The sequence below is a fragment of the Chiloscyllium punctatum genome, chromosome 52 (assembly GCF_047496795.1).
Source record: "Chiloscyllium punctatum isolate Juve2018m chromosome 52, sChiPun1.3, whole genome shotgun sequence".
Lineage (NCBI taxonomy): Eukaryota > Metazoa > Chordata > Chondrichthyes > Orectolobiformes > Hemiscylliidae > Chiloscyllium > Chiloscyllium punctatum.
Genome location: NC_092790.1, coordinates 17,743,503 through 17,770,718, shown reverse-complemented (window position 1 = coordinate 17,770,718; position 27,216 = coordinate 17,743,503). Strand labels below are relative to the sequence as shown.

General features: G+C 43.6%; 4 protein-coding genes and 1 long non-coding RNA gene across 6 annotated transcripts in view; 3 read left to right on the top strand and 2 right to left on the bottom strand.

The window, feature by feature from the left end:
- LOC140470798 (uncharacterized) overlaps positions 1-19,018 on the top strand; it is a 39,905-nt gene extending 20,887 nt beyond the window's left edge. Inside the window, exon 3 of one of the 2 annotated variants that reach the window (XR_011956718.1) lies at positions 18,681-19,018. This is a non-coding gene — a long non-coding RNA (uncharacterized lncRNA). Of the gene's footprint in view, positions 1-5,172; positions 5,821-18,680 lie in introns of those variants that run through there. The other variant, XR_011956717.1, reaches the window with a different exon arrangement.
- The window catches only part of LOC140470706 (histone H3), a 375,678-nt gene that overhangs the window by 76,644 nt on the left and 271,818 nt on the right, over positions 1-27,216 (bottom strand). The window lies entirely within an intron of this gene.
- On the top strand, positions 22,283-22,929 carry LOC140471006 (histone H4-like). Its single transcript, XM_072566915.1, has one exon. It carries the CDS (start codon positions 22,300-22,302, stop codon positions 22,600-22,602), a length of 303 nt encoding a protein of 100 aa, XP_072423016.1. The 5' UTR covers positions 22,283-22,299; the 3' UTR covers positions 22,603-22,929.
- Positions 23,439-23,849, top strand: LOC140470607 (histone H3). Its single transcript, XM_072566656.1, has one exon. It carries the CDS (start codon positions 23,439-23,441, stop codon positions 23,847-23,849), a length of 411 nt encoding a protein of 136 aa, XP_072422757.1.
- Positions 25,516-26,339, bottom strand: LOC140470940 (histone H2A-like). The gene has a single exon (XM_072566868.1). The coding sequence runs from the start codon at positions 26,132-26,134 to the stop codon at positions 25,745-25,747; it is 390 nt and encodes a 129-aa protein (XP_072422969.1). The 5' UTR covers positions 26,135-26,339; the 3' UTR covers positions 25,516-25,744.

Here is a 27,216-nt window from a genome sequence, read left to right as displayed (position 1 = left end):
AATACTGACGTCTTGTCAAGAAAGAGACAGTACTGTCTATATTCCACAATACTGCGCTCCAATATATTGTGTCGATGCTCACTGTCATTATCCATCAGTGCTCTCATCTTGAATTTAGCTGGTGGATTTGTAATGTGGTATTTTATCTTTCCAAACGATTTAAAATAAATGCCCTGTAGCAATTCCATTAAAACGTTCAGTTTACTGTTCGAACAGTCTTATCTGATCAGTTCATCCAACGTTGACACTGCCTCCCTACTCATTTTAAACATAAGGATAGGAGCAGGCCATTGGGTCCTCGAACCTGGTCTGCCATCCATTTTCTTATGACTGATATAACATTCCTCACATCCATTTTCTTGCCCTTTCTCTTGATTTTTCAGCTGATCGAGAATTTATTTATGTAGACCTTCAATGTATACAAGAACTCTTGCATCCATACACACAGCTTTCTGTGGCAAGTAGTTCCAAAAACACGCAATTGTTTAAAAGATGGCATTTCTCCTCATATCACTTTTTTTAATTGGTGCCCCGTTATTCTGAGACTGTGCCCTCTGGTCCTAGACACTCATATGATTAAGAACCATCCTCTCAGCATTGACCCTGTCAAATCCTGATAAGTTTCAATGAAATCGCCACTCATTCTTCTAAATTCGAATGAGTAGAGTACCAACCTCTTTAGCCTTTATTTATGAAACAAATCCTCCATACAGGGAATCATTATAGTGAACCTTTGCTGAATTTCCTCCAATGAAATGATATATTTCATTTTATAAGACAAACAAAACAGCTCCCAGTACTCAAAAAAATGGTCTCACAAGCACCTTGTACATTTGCAGAAAGAGTTCCCTATTCTCCTTCAATCCCTTTGAAATAAGGGCCAAGATTCCCTTTGCACTTCCTGATTATCTGCTGTGTGCTAGCATTCTGTTTTTAATTCACAAATGCTGGCCCCCACCAAGTCAATTTCTGGTGCAGCTCTCTGTAGTTTCTCTCCATTCAAATAATACTCTGTTCTCTCTTCCAAAATTATCGTAACTTTGTATTTCACAAACATCCTGTTTTAAATCTCATGCTCATTTGAAGTATTGAGATGAAGTTAAACTCTGGTACAGATTTACTGAATGGACTCTGTCGGATGTGACGACATTTTAAAAAAATGGTCATTAGTTTTCATTATAACTAGTGGGGCACCCATATGGGAGAAGGATTGAAAATGATTCCAGTTCCCAATCTTTCAAAGGATATCCCTAACTCCTGATCAGGAAGACTGGGATCAAGTCGAATTTGATGCATGTTTAGAAAAGTTCACTGAAAGAACGTGCATAACAAGACTTGAGATTTGTAAATGTTTATCCAAAAATTAGTTCCCTTTTACCTTGGGTGATCCCAAAGAGAGGAAGATTCACTGGAAAACAAAAGGGAATGGAAATAAATGTCATTATTTTTGCCAGTGTCCTAGAAGTTGCAAAGTAAATACAACTTCAAAGCAACGCAAGAGGAAAAACAGCAGAGAAGCAGCACGTGTCCTGTCTGTAACTCAATGGGAACTGTTGACTGTTCCATCCTATCGAAGTGGAGGCAGAATATAAATTGATATGAAGTGCATGATGACCCTATTGGTTTCTCATTCATGTATCATTCCAACTGCAGATTATGCTTTGGAAATTTCTACCTACTTACCCCTTCGTTTGCCCCTCCTGTTTCCCTTCGCTTAGTTTGCCATTCTTAGTAGTTAAGAAGATTTTTCTTTTAAAAAATCTTTTGGGAAGATTATTGCAAAAGGAATCAAGGTTCTATGGAGTTTGCGTTTTTTGCCTCAGCAAGATTCTTAGAAATCCCCAAAGTCAGCCAAGACTTACCAATGACCTCCACACTGAAGCTCCTAATTCAGAGACAAGAGGGTGCGTTACAGCAGGGCTCCCCTTGGAACATATTTGAAATGTTTCCAGATGTTTGCGCAACTTCTGCTACATGTTAAGTCACTTCGCAAAGGAACTAGGACTTTTGTCAATCTAAAATCAGAGCCGAAGAAGGACACATTTCTGAAAAAGGCCTATTGACCATTCAAGTTTGCGCTCATTAAAAACAGCCACCTCACTATTCTCTAAGCCCATTTCTTTCCCAGCATTTGGTCCACAGATTTGGAATCACAGGTTGGCATCTGAATTTTTATTTAATGTGATGAGCGTTTCTGCCTCTCCCCCTCTGACGGGCAGTGAGTTCCAGATTCCCACCACACTTTGATTGAAACAGTGTTTTCCTTCCATCACCTTCTTGACTTGCTGCCACATCATCAATCTTTGTTCCCCAACACCGGTCATTTAATCCCTCTGTCAAGAGGGAAACATTTCCTCCTCTGTACCCTAACCATGTCTCCTATGTATATTATTATACAAACACACACACGCGAGCTTCAATTATCCGAACAAGCTGGACGGGCACTATTTCGTTCAGATAATTGATTATTTGGTTAGTTGACTAAATGTCTTTCCTCTGCTCCCCGTTCAGGAGACTGCAGCAGCATATCACGCACGAGCCCCGCCCCAACACCGGACCCCGTCCCGCCCACAACCTCGTCCAACACTGCCCTCTCTCCGCCCCGTCCAACACCACCCTCTTCCCACCCCTGCCCTTGTCCAAAACCGCCTCCTACCCGCGCCCCCGTCCACCCCACTAGCCTCAATCCAAAATCATTCCCCGCCCACCCATGCCCCCTCTAACACCTCCCCTGCCCACACCCCAACCCCATCCAACACTGCCCCCACCCATTGCCCTTTCCATTCCAATTCACCCCTAACCTCATCCAACACAGCCCCCTGATGGCCCCGTACCTTCCCGTCTGCCCCCAACCCCCTCCAACACGGCCCCCCAGCCAGGACTACTGTGCAGCCCCAGTTTCCCCCCGTCCCCCTCTGGGCCAGCTGAACTGGACACTAACAATAAGAACTGCTGCTGCAGCTGCCTTTGTCGTGTAAACCTCCAAATAGCACACAAACACACAACCTTTTTACTGCACCGTTTCGACAGGTTCCACGTTTGCCTTGTATAGGACAATGTTGGAGAGATTATCTGGAAAAGGAGGGCGAGGTTGCACCCCTCTGCCGAAATCCAGGGAAAATGTGGGGAGAGAGAGAGAGGGTGGGAGGTCAGTCATTTGGAGACGGTGCCTGTTTACTCACTGTAAACAAAATACATGATCACTGTTGGAAACACGCCTTTGATGTAATGTTTCTTTAGGGACCTCGAGATCTCCTTCGGACAATCTGATTTTTCAGATAATTGGTATTCGAATACTCGAGGTTCCTCTGTATATCAGATTATTTGAAGCAGATCTCGAGGTCCTGATACAAACAGTACATCAAAAAGCTCGATGTAGTTATCAATGTCAGTTACTTCTATATGCTGTAACTATCAATCTCTCCCTGTCCGTTTCCCCGATGTGAATGTGAGTGTATTTACCAGTCTGTTCCTGCTCTGTGAATTAAGACTGTCAATATTAGTTGGTACTTGTCAATTTCTCCTATCAATATGTGAATGCAGTTACCAATCTATGCCCCTCAATCTCTGCCTTATCAATATGTGAACTTAAATATAGATTTCTACCTGTCAGATCCCGTTTGATGAATGTGAATAGTGCAGATACTAATATGTATGTGAGACTCTGCTCTGTGAATATGAGTGTCGTTATCAGAGTTTACTTGTCAGTTTATGGTCTGTGAAACTGGACGTGTAGTTATCATTCTGTTCCTGTCAGTTTTAGCTTTGTGAATGAAAGTGTAGTTATTAATCTGTCCCTGACAGTTACTGCAATGGGAGTGTGAGACTTAAGTTGAGAGAAACTGACAGATGGAGACTATTAGTCACAAATTTGCATCACAGTAACTGTGTCGTCATCATTTGTTTGTCTGTTTCTGCAACATGAATGAGTGAGTGTGTAGTTATCAGCCTGCACTTGTCAGGTTCCACTCTTGTGTATCAAAGTGGAAGCTAGTAATGTTCTGTGTCTATGTGATACATTCTGTGATATTTGTTATGAGGGTGTTGAGACTGGATCTTAATCTTTTCCGCATTTTCTGATTTTTTTTTAGTAGACTGTCAGTCTGTCAGGCTGGGTGTTGGAGAGAGGAGAAAGGGCGATGGCAGAAGGGAAACTGGTTCTCAGAATAAAAAATCTGAATTATAGTCACGCATTTCCTGTTTGGGTGGAGTTTCTGGGATCTGTGATATCACTGAGACATTTAGTTTTAATTTGTACCCAGACATTGTTGGTGTTTATTTTGTGAAAGAGAGTTTTATTTGACATGTCAGTCCATTTTCTGTCTGATATTTTTCATACCAATATGCAACACAACAGCATGTCATCTCCTTTCTCATCAAAATCAGAGTCACTGATATGGTACAGCTCAGAAGCAGACCATTCAGCCTATTGTGTCTGTACTGGGACATCCTGCTATGCATCATTAGATTAGATTACATTACAGCTTGGAAACAGGCCCTTTGGCCCAACAAGTCCACACCGACCCGCCGAAGCGCAACCCACCCATGCCCCTACATTTACCCCTTACCTAACACTACGGGCAATTTAGCATGGCCAATTCACCTGACCTGCACATCTTTGGACTGTGGGAGGAAACCGGAGCACCCGGAGGAAACCCACACCCACACGGGGAGAACGTGCAAACTCAGTTCTGCAGCAATTGTTGGGAATATGAACTTCATCCACTCATTGTCAGCGTCTGTATAGAAAGGACAATTCGGCATCAGTTCTGCTGTCATCTGACTTTTAATAACTATAATGCTAGTTTTGATATAGTTCCCACAACCTCAATCACAGATCATTAGTCAGATCACATTTGTGTTCAGTTCTGGGCACTTTTTTTAAGGGAGGATTCTCAAGAGGGTTCATTGGAGATTTACTTGATCTTATTCATTTATGTTCAGTTGTGGGTTTGTGTTTGTGTAGCATAAATCTGCAAATAAACTTTTCAATGATGCTCAATTGTATTGCATTTCAGTCTCAGATTATTGTTACATTGTGTGTGTATGCCTGTATAATAGATTTTATCAGGCGCTGCTGGGCACTGCATATCCTCAGCTGTGATAAGTGATGTTGAGAGTCAATTCATATCTGGAAATAATTCAGGCCTAATTTTATTCTTTTCCTTTCAGCATCCAGTGGCTGAGTGAGAGTGAGTTTGCTCTTATTCTGCCACTCTGTAACTCAGTTCATGTCTCCTGCAGTGGATGGGAAACAGCAAAGTTCTTTAATTGTTAGTGTCGGTATGAATCATGTGTAAGTGAAAACGTAACACACTGCAACAGAAAGTATTCTGTGCTGTTCTTCAGAGTCAAGGTAGGATACACAATGAACCTTTTGTAACTTGTATAATGCAGAATCTAACAGCAGTATTGATATAAAATGTTCATCTTCAGAATGCCATTAGTTTTTGTGTCAGTGCATATTGATGTACTTTTCTGAACACTGCTGAACTAACAATCAATGTAAACTGAATCCATTTGCAACTAAGTGAAAAGGTGACAAACCATTCAACTGCATTGGAGCTGACTGACCATAATGTACCTGGTACAGAAAAGACAATTGGCGAATTAACTTTTTTTCTGATGTAGACAGAACATTACCCTGCTCTGTAGTGTGATGATGTACCATTAACAGTACTCTTGTGTTACTCTATAGTAGGAAGGAGGAAAGGAAAAGGATTTTTATTTTTTGTCACGCAGTGCAGAATATGTAAATTATCAAATTCAATTTATGGAATAATCAACACTGTTCAACTCTGCTTGATAATAAAATGAACAGTTTTACAAACCTACCAATTTTGGCACTTCTGTCCCCCCTTTCTCCACTGTTTTGAAGGGTGTTTATTAGATTCCATTGATGCATTGTGAAATTGCAGCCAGATTTCACGCATTTTTGTGTTACATCCTTGGGAGGGATAGGACGAATGCAGAGCTGTTTGTAGATAATTGCAACTAATTTTGAAAGTAGTACATAATTATCTTTAAAAAAGTTTCTGGTTGGAATGAAACAGACAAAACAAAGTCTTCTACTACAATATGAAGAAATGGAGAATGATGTTGTGATAAAGATGGGAATGGCAGCTCCTCAGCTACCATGATACATTTATGCAAATGGATGCTAGCTGATCAGGATGAAAATTGTTAGCTGGTTGTTTCTGGTCAGTGCAGACTCAAAAGTTTTGAAGGGCCTGATTCTGTGTTGTTGCTCTCTCTCTGTCTCTCTGACAACGGATCTGTAGGTAGAAATCATTTTGAATGTTAATCATTTTCTGTTACTTGCAATGTCATTGGAACTGCAAGGCAGTTAGACATTGGAAAGTAAGTCAGAGAAATAGAGACTATGTGTGTATGTGTGTATGTGTGTATGTGTGTATGTGTGTGTGTGTGTGTGTGTGTGTGTGTGTGTTGGGGGGGGTGGGGGGCAACAATTGGTTACATACCTACACAGTAATCATTCTATGTCAGGCTTTGCAGAGAATGTGCATTTAGAATTCATATTATTTGATTGCTGTGTATGTATACATGACAAAAGATTAATTCCGTCGCTGTCAATTCCTGAGAGCTGAAATGTTTCCTTCAATATAAAGTTGTACTCAATATCTATTTTACATATGGTTGCTCAAAGTAATTACATCAGCTATTTGTTTGCCTCAATTGTAACATTAAAATTATCGTTACTAAATGAAGACGACATAAAGATTGATGGTAGTGTAGAAGCTTGTCAAAGGATGCAGGAGGATATGGCCGTAAAAACAGCAGATTGATGGAGCTTTGCTCGCTGAGCTGCAAGGTTTTGTTATCCTAATAGGTAACATCTTCATTGGGCCTCAGGCAAAGCAATGCTGAAAGTTCCTGCTTTCTATTTGTATGTTTGGGTTTCTTTGGTTTGGTGATGCCATTTCCTGTGGTGAAGTCACTTCCTATTCCTTTTCTCAGGGAGTGGCAGGAAAAAGGAAGAAAACACACTCAATACACAAGAAAAGAAAGCACTGGAAAGACTAAAAAAAGATAAAAACATTGTTATCCTACCTGCAGACAAAGGACACTTGACAATCATTCTGAACCGAAGAGACTACATTGAAAAAGCAAACGCACTACTTACAGATACCAACACTTACTAACAAATGGCGATAGACCCAACTCTACAACTGAAGAACTGAATCACAGCCCTGCTCAAAAAACTCCAGAAATCTGGAGAAATAAATAAGACAGACTTCCAAAAAAATGAAACCAGACAAATTCAACACACCACGATTCTACAGATTACCCAAAATTCACAAACCAGGAGCCCCCCCTCAGACCCATAGTCTCACTACCTGGAACACCAATTTACAGACTAGCCAAGGAGCTACACCAAAGTCTAAAACACTTAGTAGAAGACTCTCACCACTCCACTCCATTAAAGAAGAGGATGAAATAATGGCCTCCTTTGATGTAACAGCTCTGTTTACTTCAATCAATATTAACCTGGACAGGGAAACACTGACTACACTATTAGAAGACACAAAAACACATACACCAAACACCACTAACTTCATCAACAAGGAGAATATCATCAAGCTAGTGGACCTATGCCTTACCACCCACTTCACCTTCAACAACAACAACAACCTTACAGACAAACCAATGGAACACCCATAGGATCTCCAATATCAGGGTTCTTATCAGAGGCAGTATTGCAGTGAGTTGAGTAAACAGCTCTGCCAACCATCCAACCCAAACTTTGGGTCCGCTACGTGGACCTTTGTCATCACTAAATGAAACAAGTTAGAGAAAACCTTCAAGACCATCCCTTACTGGCATAAAATTCACTCAAGAGGAAGAAAATAACAACAATCTGCCATTCCTAGATGTCACAGTAGAGCGAACAGCCGATGGGGAACTTTAAACCAGCATCTACAGAAAAACATGTGCAGACCAAATATTGAACTACAGAAGCAATCATCCCAACACCCACAAATGAAGCTGCATCAGAACAATGAGCCAACACACACTGCAGCACAGAGGAACTACGCAGAGCAGAGGAAAATCACCAATATCGTGTGTTCAATAAGAATGGGTACCCAATGAACACAGTCCGCCAATTTCTCAACAACTAACCCAATCAGGCAGACAAAACACGTCCAGAAACCCTACCCACTGTCTCCCACATCAAAGACATCTCAGAAATTACTGCCAGATTACGTAGACTCCTTGGCGTCATAGTAGCCCACAAACACAACGCACTAAAACAGCAGCTAATGAACTTGAAAGACCTTATACAGACAACAAGCAAAACTAATACTGTTGGAATATCGCTGCAATTCTGGTCTCCTTCCTATCAGAAAAATGTTGTGAAACTTGAAAGGGTTCAGAAAAGATTTACAAAGATGTTGCCAGGGTTGGAGGATTTGAGCTATAAGGAGAGGGTTAACAGGCCGGGGCTGTTTTCCCTGGAGCGTCAGAGGCTGAGGGGTGACCGTAAAGAGGTTTACAAAATGATGAGAGCATGGATAGGGTAAATATCTTTTCCCTGGGGTCAGGGAGTCCAGAATTAGAGGGCATAGGTTTAGGGTGAGAGGGGAAAGATATAAAAGAGACCTAAGGGGCAACTTTTTCACGCAGAGGGTGGTACAAGTATGGAATGAGCTGGCAGAGAAAGTGGTGAAGGCTTGTACAATTGCAACATTTAAGAAGCATTTGGATGGGTGTATGAATAGGTAGAGTTTGGAGTGATATGAGCTGGGTGCTGGCAGATGGGATTACATTGGGTTGGGATATCTGGTCAGCATGGATGGGTTGGATCGAAGGGTCTCTTTCCATGCTGTACATCTCTATGACTCTATAATGTCAGTTAGAAAATACCATGGAAGGACTAACAATCACTACATTGGACAAGCAGGCAGAAAACTAGCCACCAGGATACATGAACTAGCCACAAAAAGACATGACCCTCTCTCATTAGTATCCTCACATACATAGGAGGAAGGGCACCACTTCAGCTGGGACAACACAACCATCCTAGGACAAGCCAAACAAAGACACGCACATGAATTCCTAGAAGCATGGCATTCCAACTGGAAATCAACAAACACACAGAGTTGAACCCTATCTACCACCACCTGATAAAAGGAACAGGAAATGACATCACCAACCCAAACATATAAATTGAAAGCAGGAATTTTCAGCATTGCTTCGCCTGAGGCCCACTGAAGATGTTACCTAGTAGGGTAATGAAATGTCTGGAAATGAACCTTGCAGCTCAGTGAGCAAACCTACAATCAAAACCTCAACCTGAGCTACAAATCTTCTCAAAACTCACTAATGGCAGATGAGTTTAATCTGGTAAAGTGTAAAATGCTGGACTTTGGGAGATCAAATGTTAAGGAAAGGTATACAGTAAATGGCTGGACTCTGAAAGTAGTTGATGTACAGAAGGATCTTGGGGATCCAGTCTATAGCTCCCTGAAAGTTGCCATGCAAGTAGATATGGTGGTATCTGGAGGAAGGTGTCTGGCATGCTTGCCTTATTTGTTGGGGAATTGAGTACAAGAGTCAGGATGTCATATTGCAGCTTTATAAGACGTTGGTTAGGTCATACTTAGAGTATTGTGACAAAAGATTAATTCTGTCCTTCTCAGTTACTGATAGCTGAAATGTTTCCTTCAATATCTGTATTCACGATCTACTTCGTAAATGGCTGTTCAAACTAACAGCATTGTCTATTTGTTCACCTCTATTATAACGTGAAAAGTATCCTTACTAAAGTTCAGAACCCATGAGGACAGCCTCGAATCGGGACCTTTGGTTCCTGTCACACTACACACTCATTCACTCACACGCATACACTCATGCAGACCCTCTCTCATCCACACACTTCCCCACATACTCACATGCATACAACTCCCACACTCAGACCAATGCACATACCCACTCAGAGGCTGACGCCACCATACTCATACACACACTTTATCAAGCGTGCACACACACAAACACACACATTCGCAGATGTAGTCATGCGTGCAAGCACACACACACACACACGTCTAAGGGGTAAATTTGCATTTGCAGATACATCCTATTTTGCTCAAAAATAGCACAAGCTGTAGGCAGCCAATCAATGTAGTACTTTATAAATTCCTACTTTGATGATAGAACCAGTCTGACTCAAGATTGGGATACAGTCAGATTCTAACCTCACACCTTTAATACATTGTCTGAGCTGAGATGTCACCCTTTTTTAAATAAAACCTGAAGTCATCTTGAGAATGGGAAATAAAAGAAGTTATGGGATATATATATTAATTAACTGAAACCTGCAACCCATTCTAAAAGATGAAACAACTTATTCAATATATAATTTCAGACACATAACATTGTAACCTTTAGCTATAAATTCTGTGTCTCATGATTTGATTTCACAGCTACCTGATGAAGGAGCAGCGCTCTGAAAACTAGTACTTCCAAATCAACCTACTGGACTATAATCTGGTGTGTTATTTTTCAATTATGGTCGCCACATTACAGAAAGGACGTGTGTATTTCAGATGAGGATCCTTTTCAAATTGATTGGAACTGAGTAGCATTTATTGAGAATATAAATTTAAAAATATAAACTTTTATTTCCTTGGTGGTGTTTGACTCTTGGTTTGAACGTATCTCTCTGGAAATGGTGCTCAATGTGAGTCTGACTCATTCCACTCTGTGACTGTGGAAAGGATGTTCTTCGCTCTGACAGCAGTAACATACCTGCTGTTTGTTCGAAGCAGCTGGTCACACTGGTACCAAGGGAATATTACTTTGTCTTGGTCCTTTGAGTACTTGCCTGGAGGAAGACAGAAGAGATACCTCCTAGTAAATCAGCATCAGTTGTGATTGACAACATCAATGTAACATTCAGTTAATGATCATTATGATTTTTTTGTTCAACAGCAGCAATTTAAACAAAACCACGGGTCTGATTCCAAATCCTGCTCCTTGTCCATTTTTTCTTAACATTCTAAAGCCCATTGAGTGAGATTCAGAAACTAAACAATACCCATACAGCTCCATGAATGGGGACACCTGATGTAAGTCGGTATGTGGATATGTGAGTTTAGTTATTGATCTATACCGTCAGTTCCTGCTTGGTGAATGTGTGGGTGTAGTTATCAAACTGTAACTTTCAGTATATGGTAAATACATTTACATATACACACAGCAGGGACTGACTGGGTCTGATTGATAACTAGAGAATCATAAAAATAATACAGCATTGGGGGGCATTCAGCCCATCTTGTCCATGCTAAAGCCCAACATACCCAGGTGCCCTTTCTCATCCCACTTTCCTGCCACAGCCTGCAACCATGCAGTTTACAACACTTGAGGTGCAGTTCCAGGGAATGTTTGTTTAAAAAAAAATGAGGGTCTCTATCTTCAACACCAAATTAGGCAGCAAATTCCAGATACCCGCCACTGTCTGCATGAACAACATTTTTCCTCATATATCATCCAGTCCTACAGCCACTTAGCTTGAATCTGTGATCCCTGGTTTTTGAACTCTCTGCCAAAGAAAATAGGTTCCTCTTATCTATTCTAATGTCTCCCTCTCACTAGTTAGTTAAAAATCACTCAACACCAGGTTATAGTTTAACAGGTTTATTTGGAAGTGCACGCTTTCAGAGTGCTGCTCCTTCATCAGCTAGCTCACAATTTAGTATTGTAGGTCCCTGGTACCCATGGGGGATACGTTCCAGGACCTATGGAGGAAGCCCAAAACTGTAGATAGGTGTGAACCCATTAATTTAAATGGAAATATACCTTCCCGGCAGGCTCCTGGTCCCTGGTTCTGGAACATTCCCTTTTATATGCTCAGATGACAGTAAACCACAGGTCCATGAAACTGGGATAACCGGACCTGGGTATACGAGGACTACCATGTATTCCTTATTCATGGCACCACTGTTCCAAGGAACACAACCCCAACCTCTCCAATGTCTCCTGACAGCCAGAATTCACCAGCCCTGGCAACATTCTAGTAAATCTCCTCTGCACTCTCTCCAGAGCAATAACGTCCTTCCTGTGATGTGGTGACCCAACTGCACACAATACTCCTGTTGTAGCCACCAGTGCCTCATACATTTTCATTGTTATTTCCCTACATTTCTGTTCCATCCCTCTGCCAATCAAGGAGAGCATTCCATGTGCCTTCCATACAACCCTATCCACTTTAGGAACCTGTGCACTTGCACACCAAGATCTGTCACTTAACCTGTCCCCTCAGTATATTCCCATTTATTGTCTGACTTCCAAAAATGCATTCCCTGACACTTATCAGACACTTAACTCCATCTGCCACTTTCTGCCCACTCCACCAAACCATCTATATATTTTTGGAGCTTACAGTTACCCTCTATATGGCCAATTTTTGGGTCGTCTGCAAATTTCACAAATCTGCCCACCATATATACAACTCTTAATCATTAATGTATAAAACAAATGGCAGCTGTTCCAACACTGAGCCATGCAGACTACTGCTTGTAACAGCTTTCCATTCACAATGGCCACCATTGACCATTATTCTTTCTCTCCTGTGACTAACCCAACTCTGGATCCAATTCAACACATTCCCCTGTATCCCATGCTCTTTTACTTCTTGGACCAGTCTGCTGTGATGATGCTACTCCTTTAACAAGCTTGTAAAAGACACAGGCTCCAAAAAGTCTGAGTCAATGGGTTTTAGGGCGATTTTGATTATAGCTGACAGGTAAAGCCTCAGACAAAAAGCTTCCACACTTTTAAAAAGTGGCTCAGTTTTCCTAGCTCAGCTTTTCTCTGGTTTAATGTGGTTTTTGGCTGTCTGGCTAAAGACTGAAAGCAGTCAGACAGTTGAAAAAGCTGCTGAACCCAAAGAAGCAGGTCCATGATGATACTCTCTCCCTGACATCTCTCTTGTAAGACTCTGTGTTTGATTTTACCTTTTGCGCCAAGGGGTGTTTATGGGGATTGTTTTAAATTTTGGAAACACCATCATTAAGTTGGTATAATCTGTTGGGTTTTCAGATTTGTTAAGTTATTCAATATTCTGTTCTCTTTTGTGTATCATTTGGCAATTTTGGATATCAATACTGTTTTGTTTAAAACTATGTTGTTTGACCAGCTGCATCCCTCCTGGAATATCTTTGTTACACCTGCTTAAAACAACTAGTAAATTTAGGGTCTGGGTTACTTTCTTGAAATGTTTGAAGGGGGTCTGTTTGCAGAGTTTTATTCTGTAGTTCTGATTTGGGATTCAGCTTGTTGGAATCTAAGATAGTGAGTGGTAAGTCTTAGCGTCTTTTGTTCTGGGTGTTAAATTTAATTGGATTTGACAGTGCTTGGAAAAAGGGAGGACGGCAGATGCTGGAGATCAGAGACTAGAGTGTGGTGCTGAAAAAGCACAGCAGGTCAGGCAGCATCTGAGGAATAGGAGAATCAATGTTTCGGGCATCAGCCCTTCATCAGGAAACAGTGTTTGAGATAGCAATGGCTGTCTGAGTCATAAGAGTTTTCTGGAGGTGGAAGAAGTGACTTCAGATTTTTGCAAAAAGTGATTAATGCCAAGCTGCTGGAATTAGCAGACAAGCTGGAGCTCAACCTGCCTCCTTCCATGAGGAAAAGGGCGATAGTTACAGCAATAGCTCAACATTTAAATTTGCTGGAAATGCCATCAGAAACTTTAGAGATGGCTAACATTCAATTGAAAATGAAGCAACTCGAGTTAGAGGCAAAAGTCAAGGAAAGGACAACAGTTTGAAGTACAATTTAAAAGCAGAAAAGAAGGAAATGAGAGAGAAAAGGAGAGAGAAGAAAGGAAGAAAGAGGGAGTTTGAACTTTGGAAATTGGCACTGAGACAGGCGTTCAAAAATTCACTTCCCGAAGTAATGAGAACTTATGTGGAAGAGCAGAGAGTAAAAACAGCAAGACTAGCATCAGAAATGGCTGAGGATTGAGTTGATCAATAAATCAAAATTGGGCTGCCAAAATCAATTTCAATCCATGAGGGACAATAATTGTGGATAAGATAAATTCTCACGTGGAAAGTAAAATGAGTTGATCAACAAAACAAAGTTGGGCTTACAACACCAATTTTAATCCATGAGGGATGATAATTGTGGATAAGAGAAATTCTCACATGGAAAGGGAAAAGTAGATCACGGTGAAGATCATAAGGTTGACTTACTACAGGATAGAAAGGAAACCCTTGCAGGGGAAAGAGAAGTAAAAAAGTGAAAAAATAAAGTAGGCCACATGAAATCGGTGTTGATGGGTTAGGAAAAGCGCTGAAGAGCCGAATGTAGGAAAACAGGATAAGCCAGGGAATTTTGTTGGAATTGTAACAGAAAGTACTGTGGAGACTAGAAAGCTGTACCAGAATGTACAAGCTGGCCAGAGGTTGTTTATGGAGGAAGTGCCAGATCTTCTTAAACCATACACCATGAAGGTAAAGTTTACTCGCATAGGCCAGGAGCAGCATGTTAAGAGGTTCCAATATTAAGAAATACAAGGATTCTCTCAAGCTGCGATACTAAAAGATGAGGATATATGTACCTCTGAAGGAGTATTGCCAGAAAACGTACGAGTAAGTGCTATGGGCTAGTGTGGGCAGGAATAGGAAGATAGAGCAGATAAATGCATGGCTGAGGAGCTGGTGTATGGGAGAAGGATTCACATTTTTGGATCATTGGTATCTCTTTTGGGGTAGAAGTGATCTGTACCAGAAGGATGGATTGCACCTAAATTGAAAGGGACTAGTATACTGGCAAGGGTATTTGCTAGAGCTGCTCGGGAGCATTTACTCAGGTTGGGGGAGGGTGGGAGGTGGGGAAGGTTGGGACCCAGGGAGATAGTGAGGGAAGAGATCAGTCTGAGACTGGGGTACAGTTGAGAACAGAAGTGAGTCAAACAGTCAGGGCAGATAGGGATAAGATAGGACTAATAAATTAAACTGCATTTATTTCAAAACAAGGGGCCTAATAGGGAAGGCAGATGAACTCGGGGCATGGTTAGGAACATGGGACTAGGATATCATAGCAATTACAGAAACATGGCTCAGGGATAGGCAGGACTAGCAGGGTACAAATGCGACAGGAAGGACAGAAAGGGAGGCAAGAGAGGAGGAGGGTGGCATTTTTGATAAGGGATAGCTTTACAGCTATGCTGAGAGAGGATATTCCCGGAAATACACCCAGGAAACTTATTTGGGTGGAACTGAAAAATAAGAAAGGGCTGATCACCTTATTGGGATTGTATTATAGGCCCCTTAATAGTCAGAGGGAAATTGAGAAACAAATTTTGTGAGCAGATCTCAGATATCTGTAAGGATTTTAACTTTCCAAATATAGACTGGGAATGCCATAGTGTTCAGGGTTTAGTTGGAGAGGAATTTCTTAAGTGTGTACAAGACAATTTTCTGATTCAGTATGTGGATGTACCTACGAGAGAAGGTGTAAAACTTGACCTACTCTTGGGAAGTAGAGCAGCACAGGTGACTGAGGTGTCAGTGGAGGAACACTTTGGGGCCAGTGACCATAATTCTGTTAGATTTAAAATAATGATGGAAAAGGATAGATCAGATCTAAACGTTGAAGTTCTAAATTGGAGAAAGGCCAATTTTGACAGTATTAGGCAAGAACTTTCGAAAGCTGATTGAGGGAAGATGTTCACAGGTAAAGGGACAGCTGGAAAATGGGAAGCCTTCAGAAATGAGATAACGAGAATCCAGAGAAAGAGTATTCCTCCTTCGGTGAAAGGAAAGGCTGGTAGGCATGGGAAATGCTGGATGACTAAATAAATTGAGGGTTTGGTTAAGTAAAAGAAGGAAGCATATGTAAGATATAGACAGGATAGATTGAGTGAATTCCTGAAGAAGGGCTCATGCCTGAAACGTCGATTCTCCTGTTCCTTGGATGCTGCCTGACCTGCTGCGCCTTTCCAGCAACACATTTTCAGCTCTGAATCCTTAGAGTATAAAGGAAGTAGAAGTAAACTTAAGAGGGAAATCAGGAGGGTAAAAAGGGAACATAAATAGCTTTGGCAAATAGAATTAAGGAAAATCTAAAGGGTTTTTACAAGTACATTAAGGACAAAAGAGTAACTAGGGAGATCAGCAAGGCAGCTTTTGTGTGGAGCCACAGAAAATGGGGGAGATACTAAATGAGTATTTTGCACAAGTATTTCCTGTGGAAAAGGATATGGAAGATATAGATTGTAGGGAAATAGACGGTGACATCCTGCAAAATGTCCATATTACAGAGGAGGAAGTGCTGGATGTCTTGAAACGGGTAAAGGTGGATAAATCCCCCGGACCTGATCAGATGTACTCGAGAACTCTGTGGGAAGCTAGAGAAGTGATTGCTAGGCCTTTTGCTGAGATATTTGTATCATCGATAGTCACAGGTGAGGTGCCGGAAGACTGGAGGTTGGCAAATGTGGTGCCACTGTTTAAGAAGGGCGGTAAGGACAAGCCAGGGAACTATAGACTGGTGAGCCTGACCTCAGTGGTGGGCAAGTTGTTGGAGGGAATCCTGAGGGACAGGATGTACATGTATTTGGAAAGATAAGGACTGATTAGGAATAGTCAACACGGCTTTGTGCGTGGAAAATAATGTCTCACAAACTTGATTGAGTTTTTTGAGGAAGTAACAAAGAGGATTGATGAGGGCAGAGCAAGAGATGTGACCTATATGGACTTCAGTAAGGCATTCTCATGGTTCCTCATGGGAGACTGATTATCAAGGCTAGATCTCACGGAATACAGGGAGAACTAGCCACGTGGATACAGAAGTGTCTCAAAAGTACAATACAGAGGGTGGTGTTGGAGGGTTGTTTTTCAGATTGGAGGCCTGTGACCAGTGGAGTGCCACAAGTATTGGTGCTGGATCCTCTACTTTTTGTCATTTATATAAATGATTTGGACGTGAGCATAAGAGGTACTGTTAGTAAGTTTGCAGATGACACCAAAATTGGAGGTGTAGTGGACAGCGAAGAAGGTTACTTCAGATTACAACAGGATCTTGACCAGATGGGCCAATGGGTTGAGAAGTGGCAGATGGAGTTTAATTCAAGTAAATGCAAAGTGCTGCATTTTGGGAAATAAAATCTTAGCAGGACTTATACACTTAATGGTAGGGTCCTAGGGAGTGTTGCTGAACAAAGAGACCTTGGAGTGCAGGTTCATAGCTCCTTGAAAGTGCAGTCGCAGGTAGATAGGATAGTGAAGAAGGCATTTGGTATGCTTTCCTTTATTGGTCAGACTATTGAGTACAGGAATTGGGAGGTCATGTTGCGGCTGTACAGGACATTGGTTAGGCCACTGTTGGAATATTGCATGCAACTCTGGTCTCCTTCCTATCGGAAAGATGTTGTGAAACTTGCAAGGATTCAGAAAAGATTTACAAGGATGTTGCCAGGGTTGGAGGATTTGAACTATAGGGAGACGCTGAACAGGCTGGGGCTGTTTTCCCCGGAACATCGGAAGCTGAGAGGTGACCTTATAGAGGTTTACAAAATTGAGGGGCATGGATAGAATAAATAGGCAAAGCCTTTTCCCTGGTGTTGGGGAGTCCAGAACTAGAGCCTTTGAGCCAGTTCTGTATCCAAATGGCTAGTTCTCCCTGTATTCCATGAGATCTAACCTTGCTAATCAGTCTCCCATGGGGAACCTTGTTGAATGCCTTACTGAAGTCCATATAGATCACATCTACTACTCTGCCCTCATCAATCTTCTTTGTTACTTCAAAAAACTCAATCAAGTTTGTGAGACATGATTTCCCATGCACAAAGCCATGTTAACTCTGTCATCAGTCCTTGCCTTTCCAAATACTTGTATATATTGACATGTGTACTGTGCAAGGTTACCTTATAAACTCTCCCACTTATTTTAGACTGATACCTCTTCATGATAGGGACTTACCTCACCAAAAGGCACCTGACTCGGCTGGATCTGTTTTTCTCACCTAATGGATGGCTGAGGGCCTGTAGGAGTGATCAGTTAAGTGCACACCGACCAGTTAATTAACTTTGCTTCCTTACAAATTATTACCTTTCCATTGTTATCTGTCTCATTAAGAACATGGAGTGTTTTTGTAAAATTTTGTATAAAAGGAAGCCTGTTTGTAATGGAATTGTGGAGTAGCCTGCGAGGGCTCTTAAAAGAAGAGCTGGTATCCTACTTTTCCTAAAGTGAGGCGACCAGAACTGCACACAGTACTCCAAATGTGGCCTAACCAAAGTCCTGTACAGCTGCAACATCACCTCACGACTCTTGAATTCAATCCCTCTGCTAATGAACGATAATACTCCATAGGCCTTCTTACAAACTCTGTCCACCTGAGTGGCAACCTTCAAAGATCTATGTTCTATGTTCTATGTTCTAATATACCTAAGTAGGAAACATGCCCATTACCCCCTGAGACCATTGAAAACGAAATCAGGATTCTCCCACGGCATCAGTCATTTCCCTGATTTCACCCATAAACATGGCCTCCGACTTTATAAAATCAATAGTATCGCCGGAAAAGGCACCAAACGAGCTGATGCATTGCATTTGGCAAGGTACCAAAACTGTGGGATTTAACAAAAATTTAAGATCATCATCTGCAGATAATGTAATCTTACGTGACTTCTCTCCCACTTCTAGGGCAGATGTGTTGGGGTCCCTGCAGATGGCCTTCGCCAGTGGCTCAATCACCAACTTAAACAACACTGGCGAAAGGGGTTAACCTTGTCGACTGCCTTTAGAAATATTAATTTTACAGCATCGCATGCAGAGGATCACTTTCAAGGACCCTCACCACTTGGGCGGCACGGTGGCACAGTGGTTAGCACTGCTGCCTCACAGCACCAGAGACCCGGGTTCAATTCCTTCTTCAGGTGACTGACTGTGTGGAGTTTGCACGTTCTCCCTGTGTCTGCGTGGGTTTCCTCCGGGTGCTCCGGTTTCCTCCCACAGTCCAAAGATGTGCAGGTAAGGTGAATTGGCCATGCAAAATTGCTCATTGTGTTAGGTTAGGGGTATGGGTGGGTTGCGGGTCTGTGTGGACTTGTTGGGCCGAAGGGCCTGTTTCCACACTGTAATGTAATGTGATCTAAATTTTGCCTTTTCTAAGGTTTTAGAACCTGGCTTATAGGTGTCACTGCAGTGATGCTATTGGTAAATAAAAGGGAAGGTTAAAATTAAACTAAACTGTTTGTAAGTATTCCAGACAACCAAAGATCTCTGGGACTAACTAATAGAAGCTTACAGGTCTGAGTCCACAAAGGATTCCCTGGGCCACCTCAAATCTGTACTTTTAACAATACGAACCGGAAGGGTTTGGGGAGTGATGGGCTACATGCTGGCAAATGGATTAGGAAAGGATATCTGGTCGGCATGGACAAATTGGACTGAAGACGTTTCCGTGCTCTACATCTCTATGACTCGGTGACTCTTCGGTAACTCTTGCTCTGTCGGTGAGGACAATTTCCCTCCATCTCTGTACTTAACCCCTCTTTCACAGATGGGTATCAAAACACTGCAACAATGTAGTCTATTTACAATGTAACTTTGAAAATATCCTTAATTATTGTGGATTTTAATCCTGTTCCTGAATGTCTATTTTGGATAAGGATTCATTTTATCTATCTTCAAAACTGGTGTATAAACGTCAATAGGCTACATACCTGCTGTTTGTTAGAGGTAGCTGGTCACACTTTGCTTTCAACCGCAAAAATATTACAGTGTCTTAGTCCCTCAAGTACTTGTCTGGAGGAAGACACAGGGACACCACCTTTAAATCAACATGAGGCTAGTCTGGCAATATTGAACTGATCAACATCACATTCATTGCATCTTCATTAGGATGTGTGTTGTTTTTTCTTTAAAGCCAACAACATAACCAGAACCACGGATCTGATTCCATTGTTGCCCTGAGCTGCTCCTTGTCTAGGGATTGTGTTTGTTTTTCATGTGATTTAATACCAATTGATTTGGTGATGCTGGTGTTGGACTGGGGTGCACAATGTTAAAAATCACACAATATCAGATGCTTCCAAATAAACCTGTTGGACTAACCTGGTGTTCTGTGATTTTTTAACTTGATACCAATTGAGTGAGATCCAGAAACTGAGCAACAACTGCCCAGCAACATGAATGGGAGTACTCACTACAAATGCTTACACAGCTCAATACCCAAATCCCATTACGCTATCTGTTGGAAAGAAGGAAAACAGCGCTATTTCTAGCGTTTTTTGCCGCGACCCCAGTTTTACAAGAGTATCACATTCCTACAGTTGGTCTGTGCAGCCTCAACAAACAGCAAGGAAAAGAATGAAGTTAAAACAGGGTTCAGATTATTGTAAACCACAAAAATGTCCCACAGCAGCTTCTTCCCGCTCTGCCTCCCTCAGCAGGCCCACACACAGCCCGAGAAAGGCCTTTCTCTTCCCCCCAGCCCGCTCACTCCAAGTTCCGGGACCAGTTCCTGCTCCGCTCGGCCTCTTACAAACAGTCCCCGGTTCTCCCTGAACTCACCCCGAATCAATCCCGGTCTCGGAGCCCCCTCTGTGTCCCAGGCTCCCATCCCGATGTGCTGCTAGAAGGAGCCTGCTGTTCCCTCCCTTCCCTGGGCGCTGATCTCTCCATTGCGGTCTGTTTCAAACAAACCTCTTGTATTCACTGAGTAAATGCTTCTCAATGGCAGCGCTGGGGTAGGGCCTCACGTATGCGCTCCTCTACTCAGGTCAGCTTTGGGGAGAAAAGGTTCAGTCCCAGATACAGTTGGGGCTGGAGTGAGCTGGATGAACAAAGCAATTTCCCTGCTCAGTCACTCAGGTAGCTCTCCGGACCCGCCCCTCACTCTCTGTCAGCTCTTTCTCGGTCAGGTAAAAACAATGACTGCAGATGCTGGAAACCAGATTTTGGATTAGTAGTGCTGGAAGAGCACAGCAGTTCAGGCAGCATCCGAAGAGCAGTAAAATCGACGTTTCGGGCAAAAGCCCTTCATCAGGAATAAGGGCAGTGAGCCTGAAGCGTGGAGAGATAAGCTAGAGGAGAGTAGGGGTGGGGAGAAAGTAGCATAGAGTACAATGGGTGAGTGGGGGAGGAGATGAAGGTGATAGGTCAGGGAGGAAGATGGAGTGGATAGGTGGAAAAGAAGATAGGCAGGTAGGACAAGTCATGGGGACAGTGCTGAGCTGGAAGTTTGGAACTAGGGTGAGGTGGGGGAAGGGGAAATGAGGAAACTGTTGAAGTCCATTTTGATGCCCTGAGGTTGAAGTGTTCCGAGGCGGAAGATGAGGCGTTCTTCCTCCAGGCGTCTGGTGGTGAGGGAGCGGCGGTGAAGGAGGCCCAGGACCTCCATGTTCTCGGCAGAGTGGGAGGGGGAGTTGAAATATTGAGCCACAGGGAGATGTGGTTGATTGGTGCGGGTGTCCTGGAGATATTCCCTAAAGTGCTCTGCTAGGAGGCGCCCAGTCTCCCCAATGTAGAGGGGACCGCATCGGGAGCAACGGATACAATAAATAATATTAGTGGATGTGCAGACAAAACTTTGGACGTGGAATGCTCCTTTAGGGCCTTGGATAGAGGTGAGGGAGGAGGTGTGGGTCCAGGTTTTACAGTTCCTGCGGTGGCAGGGGAAAGTGCTAGGATGGGAGGGTGGGTTGTAGGGGGGCGTGGACCTGACCAGGTAGTCATGGAGGGTACAGTCTTTGCGGAAGGCGGAAAGGGATTGGGAGGGAAATATATCCCTGGTGGTGGGGTCTTTTTGGAAATGTCGGCGGATGATTTTGTTTGTGCGAAGGTTGCTAGGGTGGAAAGTGAGCACCAGGGGCGTTCTGTCCTTGTCACGGTTGGAGGGGTGGGGTCTGAGGGCGGAGGTGCGGGATGTGGACGAGATGCGTTGGAGGGCATCTTTAACCACGTGGGAAGGGAAATTGCGGTCTCTAAAGAAGGAGGCCATCTGGTGTGTTCTGTGGTGGAACTGGTCCTACTGGGAGCAGATACGCCTGAGGTGGAGGAATTGGGAATACGGGATGGCATTCTTGCAAGAGGTAGGGTGGGAAGAGGTGTAAACCAGGTAGCTGTGGGAGTCGGTGGTTTGTAAAAAATGTTAGTGTCAAGTCGGTCGTCATTCATGGAGATGGAGAGGTCCAGGAAGGGGAGGGAGGTGTCAGAGATGGTCCAGGTAAATTTATGGTCAGGTTGGGTCGGTCTGTATAAAGAAGGAAGGGGAGGGCTCTCGGCTCTCATTCAACAGCGATTGGAGTGAAGAAGCGTGATGTCTGAAGGAGGCAAAGGCCTGGGAAAAGGCGGAGCGAAGCGGCACCGCAAAGTGCTCCGTGATAACATCCAGGGCATCACCAAACCAGCCATCCGGCGCCTGGCTCGCCGTGGCGGGGTGAAGCGCATCTCGGGTTTGATCTACGAGGAGACCCGCGGGGTGCTGAAGGTTTTCCTGGAGAATGTGATCAGGGATGCGGTCACCTACACTGAGCACGCCAAGCGCAAGACGGTCACCGCCATGGATGTGGTGTACGCTCTGAAACGCCAGGGCCGCACTCTCTATGGATTCGGCGGCTGAGCATAAAGCGACCCTTTTCCAGCGAACCCAAACCCTCCGACAGAGAGCGGACACCTGAGGACGGGGAAGGCAACGCATAGGGAGGGGATACTGTAACGGTTCTTTAATGTGTCATTTGTCATTTTGCCCGGACACTGATGTTACATATTGTGGTATTTCATTGACCCTGCCAGAAACGATGCGTTCATGAGTTTTGATGCTGCGACACGGCAGATTTTTTCATAGCCTGCTTTTTACATGTGACTGTTACAGGCCGTTCAGGCAGCTATAAAGTTGTGTTCAGGCTGATTATAATCTGGTTGAAATAAAATATCTATTCGGTTGGCTTTTGTGATTTTATCGTGGTACAGTTTCAAGATGTTTAAATTGGCGGGGTTGTTTAGATTGATTCACGGCGGGTAAACGTTCGGTTGTTCAGTTTGGGCTGTTTTAAACCCCGCCTTTCCTCCTGCCTGTTACAGACAGATCAGACAATAATCCCGCCTCCTGTCCGCGCTGACACCCAACTAGTTTTTAATCGATTACTATAAAGTATCTGAATAGCGAGTGGCGTAATAAACCTTAATATGTTATTTGATTTCAGGGTTTGAGAGGTTGAATTCGACTGGCATTTTGAAACTGACCAACTGTCATTTGACGTTACCCAATCAGACTCCAACAATTCTTTTCCTGCCTTTTCTGTCCCTTCCGGAGCTGTTTCTCTGTGGGTTGAGGGACAGGGCTGTATCCAATCCCAGCTCTAGGGCGGGCTCTCCATTCCCTTAAACAGGCAGCACCGCAGCAGCCTCAGCATTGACAGCAGCAGCCTGTGTGTGTGTTACAGAGAGTTGGAGAGAATGGCCCGAACCAAGCAGACAGCGCGCAAATCCACCGGAGGGAAAGCTCCCCGCAAGCAGCTGGCGACCAAAGCGGCCCGCAAGAGCGCTCCGGCCACGGGCGGAGTGAAGAAGCCTCATCGCTACAGGCCCGGCACGGTGGCTCTGCGGGAGATCCGCCGCTACCAGAAATCCACCGAGCTGCTGATCCGCAAACTGCCCTTCCAGCGGCTGGTGCGAGAGATCGCTCAGGACTTCAAGACCGACCTGCGCTTCCAGAGCTCGGCGGTGATGGCCCTGCAGGAGGCCAGCGAGGCTTACCTGGTGGGACTGTTTGAGGACACCAACCTGTGCGCCATCCACGCCAAGCGGGTCACCATCATGCCCAAAGACATCCAGCTGGCCCGCCGGATCCGCGGGGAGCGCGCCTAAACGGAGCCTGGCCGGCCCGGCACATTCACCCCGAGAGAGAGAAACACAACGGCTCTTTTCAGAGCCACTAAACTATCCAGAGAGAGCATGAAACGATGTGGTAAATTAGTATTGTAATTAGAAATCAAGGAAGTAAAACGGAATGAGTTTTAAGCGAAATTGACATGGGTCGTGAAGTCATATCTAATGAGATATCCCGTCTTCGCAGAATTTATTGTGACACATTGTGGAATATAATTTTAACATGATATTGTGGTCGTGGATTGTAAATTCCCGCGAATCTCCCTCTGTCTCGGTATTCATATGGCTTATCATTGGGAGAAGGGAAAGATTTGGCTCCAAGAGATCGACTTGTTACTTGTGGTTATTGGGATCGTGTTTTCGGAATTGCACAGGCGCTGAATAAAGCAGTAATGGGGAGTCGTTAAACAAGAAACTCACAGACAGCGGCAGTCAAGTTCCAACTACTGAGATCTCTGGTGATCGCAGATTTTGTTTAGTTAAATTCTAGAATTTAACTAATGGGGGATGGAATAGAATTGGCGCCAAAAGATCAACGGCTGATTTGAAAAGCCCACTACCATGTAGAAAAGAGCGCGAAGTTTTACAGATGAGAATGCGAAGGTACTTAGGCGTTGATTTGTCTATCGATTACAGAAGTGCAATTCATACAATCTCGCTTTACCCCCTTCCCTCCTTTACAGCTGAAAAAAGTCACTCACGGGTATTTAATATGTTCTCTGGGGGCAGAGAAGAAAGTCTATGAACAGACGAGTGAACAAAGCGCAGAGGGATAGGGCCGCTCAGTAGTATTTGGAATATCGACTGTATACTTACTGCACTGGGTCAATTCAGCTCTTCCTGATGCAGTTAAAGGGAATGTGAAACCAAAGTCAAACACGATCGGGGTCAATTGTCATTTTGCAAGTACAAATTCACCATGTGGGTGTGTGTTTTGCCGGGGGGACGGTATGAGTGTGTATGCGAGTGTACTCGTACGTCTGTGAGAGGCTGCATGCCTGAGTGAGGGACAGTATGTGTGAGCATATGAGAGAGGGGTTCCGTGAGTGTCTGTGTGTACTTCACTCAAAAGCCACGTAAGAATCTGTAAATCCATTTTCTTTAGATTATAATCAGTCTGACCATTATGGCACAGACAGTCTCACACAGGACAGCTTACACCTTAAAGGCACTATCTGGGCCAACGTGACACCAGTTGTTCAAGCTCCGAAAGCTAAAGCATACAGATAAACCTGTTGGGCTATAAGCTGGTGTTGCGTGATTTTTAACTATGTACACGCCAGTCCAACATCAGTATCTCCAAACCACAAGTATTCAATAACAAGGCGATAGTAATTGACTGATCTCAGGTACAAAGGTCAAGCTTCTCCACATTAAAAATAAAATAAATCCGACAATGAAGACGGTGTAGCTCCTTTCATAGATGCTGTGAGTGGCCCTTAAAACAGCCTTTGGGTTGTCAGATTCAGGAATGGTGTCTCCACTTTTTAACGGCTCCCGCAGCGGCGGTTTTCTTGGGCAATTCATCTCTTCCTAAATAACGTGAAATGCCTGCGAGCTAGGAGTACAGGGACTGAGTGATGCATTTATAGGACAAGTGACCATAGACATTTACAAATCAATAAAAAGTAATGCACTCTGACCATTGTTACAATACCGGTATATATTTCACGCTTGTGTCACAGCCATCAAGAAAGGTTTTACATTAGATCATACACACCCAATGACAGTACAGTATCATAATGGAAGGGACTGAAACCGATAATAAATAACTAAAGGAAGGTAATTCAATCCAACGGAGGGAACAGTTTCTTTCATAGATGTGAGTGGCTCTTAAAAGAGCCTTTGGATTGTCGGATTCAAGAATACTTTCTTCACTTTTTAGCGGCGCCCCCAAAGGCGGTTTTCTTGGGCAGCAGCACGGCCTGGATATTAGGCAGTACCCCGCCCTGAGCGATGGTCACCCCTCCCAGCAGCTTGTTGAGCTCCTCGTCGTTGCGCACGGCCAGCTGTAGGTGCCTGGGGATGATGCGGGTCTTCTTGTTGTCCCGGGCCGCGTTGCCGGCCAGCTCCAGGATTTCAGCCGTCAGATACTCCAGCACCGCAGCCATATAGACCGGCGCTCCGGCACCCACACGCTCAGCATAGTTACCCTTTCTCAGGAGCCTGTGAACACGGCCCACCGGGAACTGCAGGCCAGCCCGGGACGACCGAGACTTCGCCTTGGCGCGACCTTTCCCGCTGCCCTTTCCTCTTCCAGACATTACCACAATCTTACAAACACTTTCGCAGGGACTTTACCCACATTGCGGCCTCTTATACCTTCGAGAGGAATGGTGAAGCGGCCGTTTCTGATTGGTCCCTTTGTTCAGCCCCTCCTAATGTTGTTTCAATTCCCAATCAGATATCTGCCTCATTCCCCAATCCGGAGAGGGCACGGGGAGGAGGGCGGAAAATACCGGCGCTAAATCATCAACCGCTTTCTTTCCAAATTTGAAAATCCCGCCAATTTACAAACAAAGGTGTGTGTTCTATATTGAAAATGAAGTACAAAAAAGGAGGAACTTTTATAAAATACTTGTATCTTAATTTACTTTTAGTTTATAAATGTATACTTCACTCGATCTGTCTCTCCCTTATTTGCCGACCTGTATCCATCCATTTCTGATCTTGAATGGGTAATTTTCTCAGCCTTAAGAACCTGAAACGAACCAGGCCAAACACTGCAGTCGACTTCTCACTTCACATTTCAGTAGCACCCCGGCATCCTGATAAAGCAGCACACAACATTCTCCCGGCTCAGTATCGATGACGAACACGATGTTTAGACAACATATTGTCTCGCTATCACCATTGTTAACAGCTAAACTGTGAATGCAACTTTTTTAAAAAAAGGTTTTGTGATTTATACATGAAAGAAGTGAAAGTATCATGGTATTCGAACAGATGAAAGTTTTAACAGACAATCAATTTTTCAATGCATAATTTTAGTTACATCACACTAAATATTTGCTATAAATTCTGTTAGGATTGAGCCATCCACTATCACCAGATGAAGGAGCGACGCTCCGAAAGCTAGTGTGCTTCCAATTAATGATGAAGGGCTTTTGCCCGAAACGTCGATTTTGCTGCTCCTCGGATGCTGCCTGAACTGCTGTGCTCTTCCAGCACCGCTAATCCAAAATCTGGTTTCCAGCATCTGCAGTCATTGTTTTAACCTTCCAATTAAACCTGTTGGACTATAACTTGGTATTGTGATTTTCAACTTTGTACACCCCAGTCCATCACCGACATCTTCAAATCATGTTGTTTCGACGATATTTTAAAGCTGTCTATTATTGCTCTC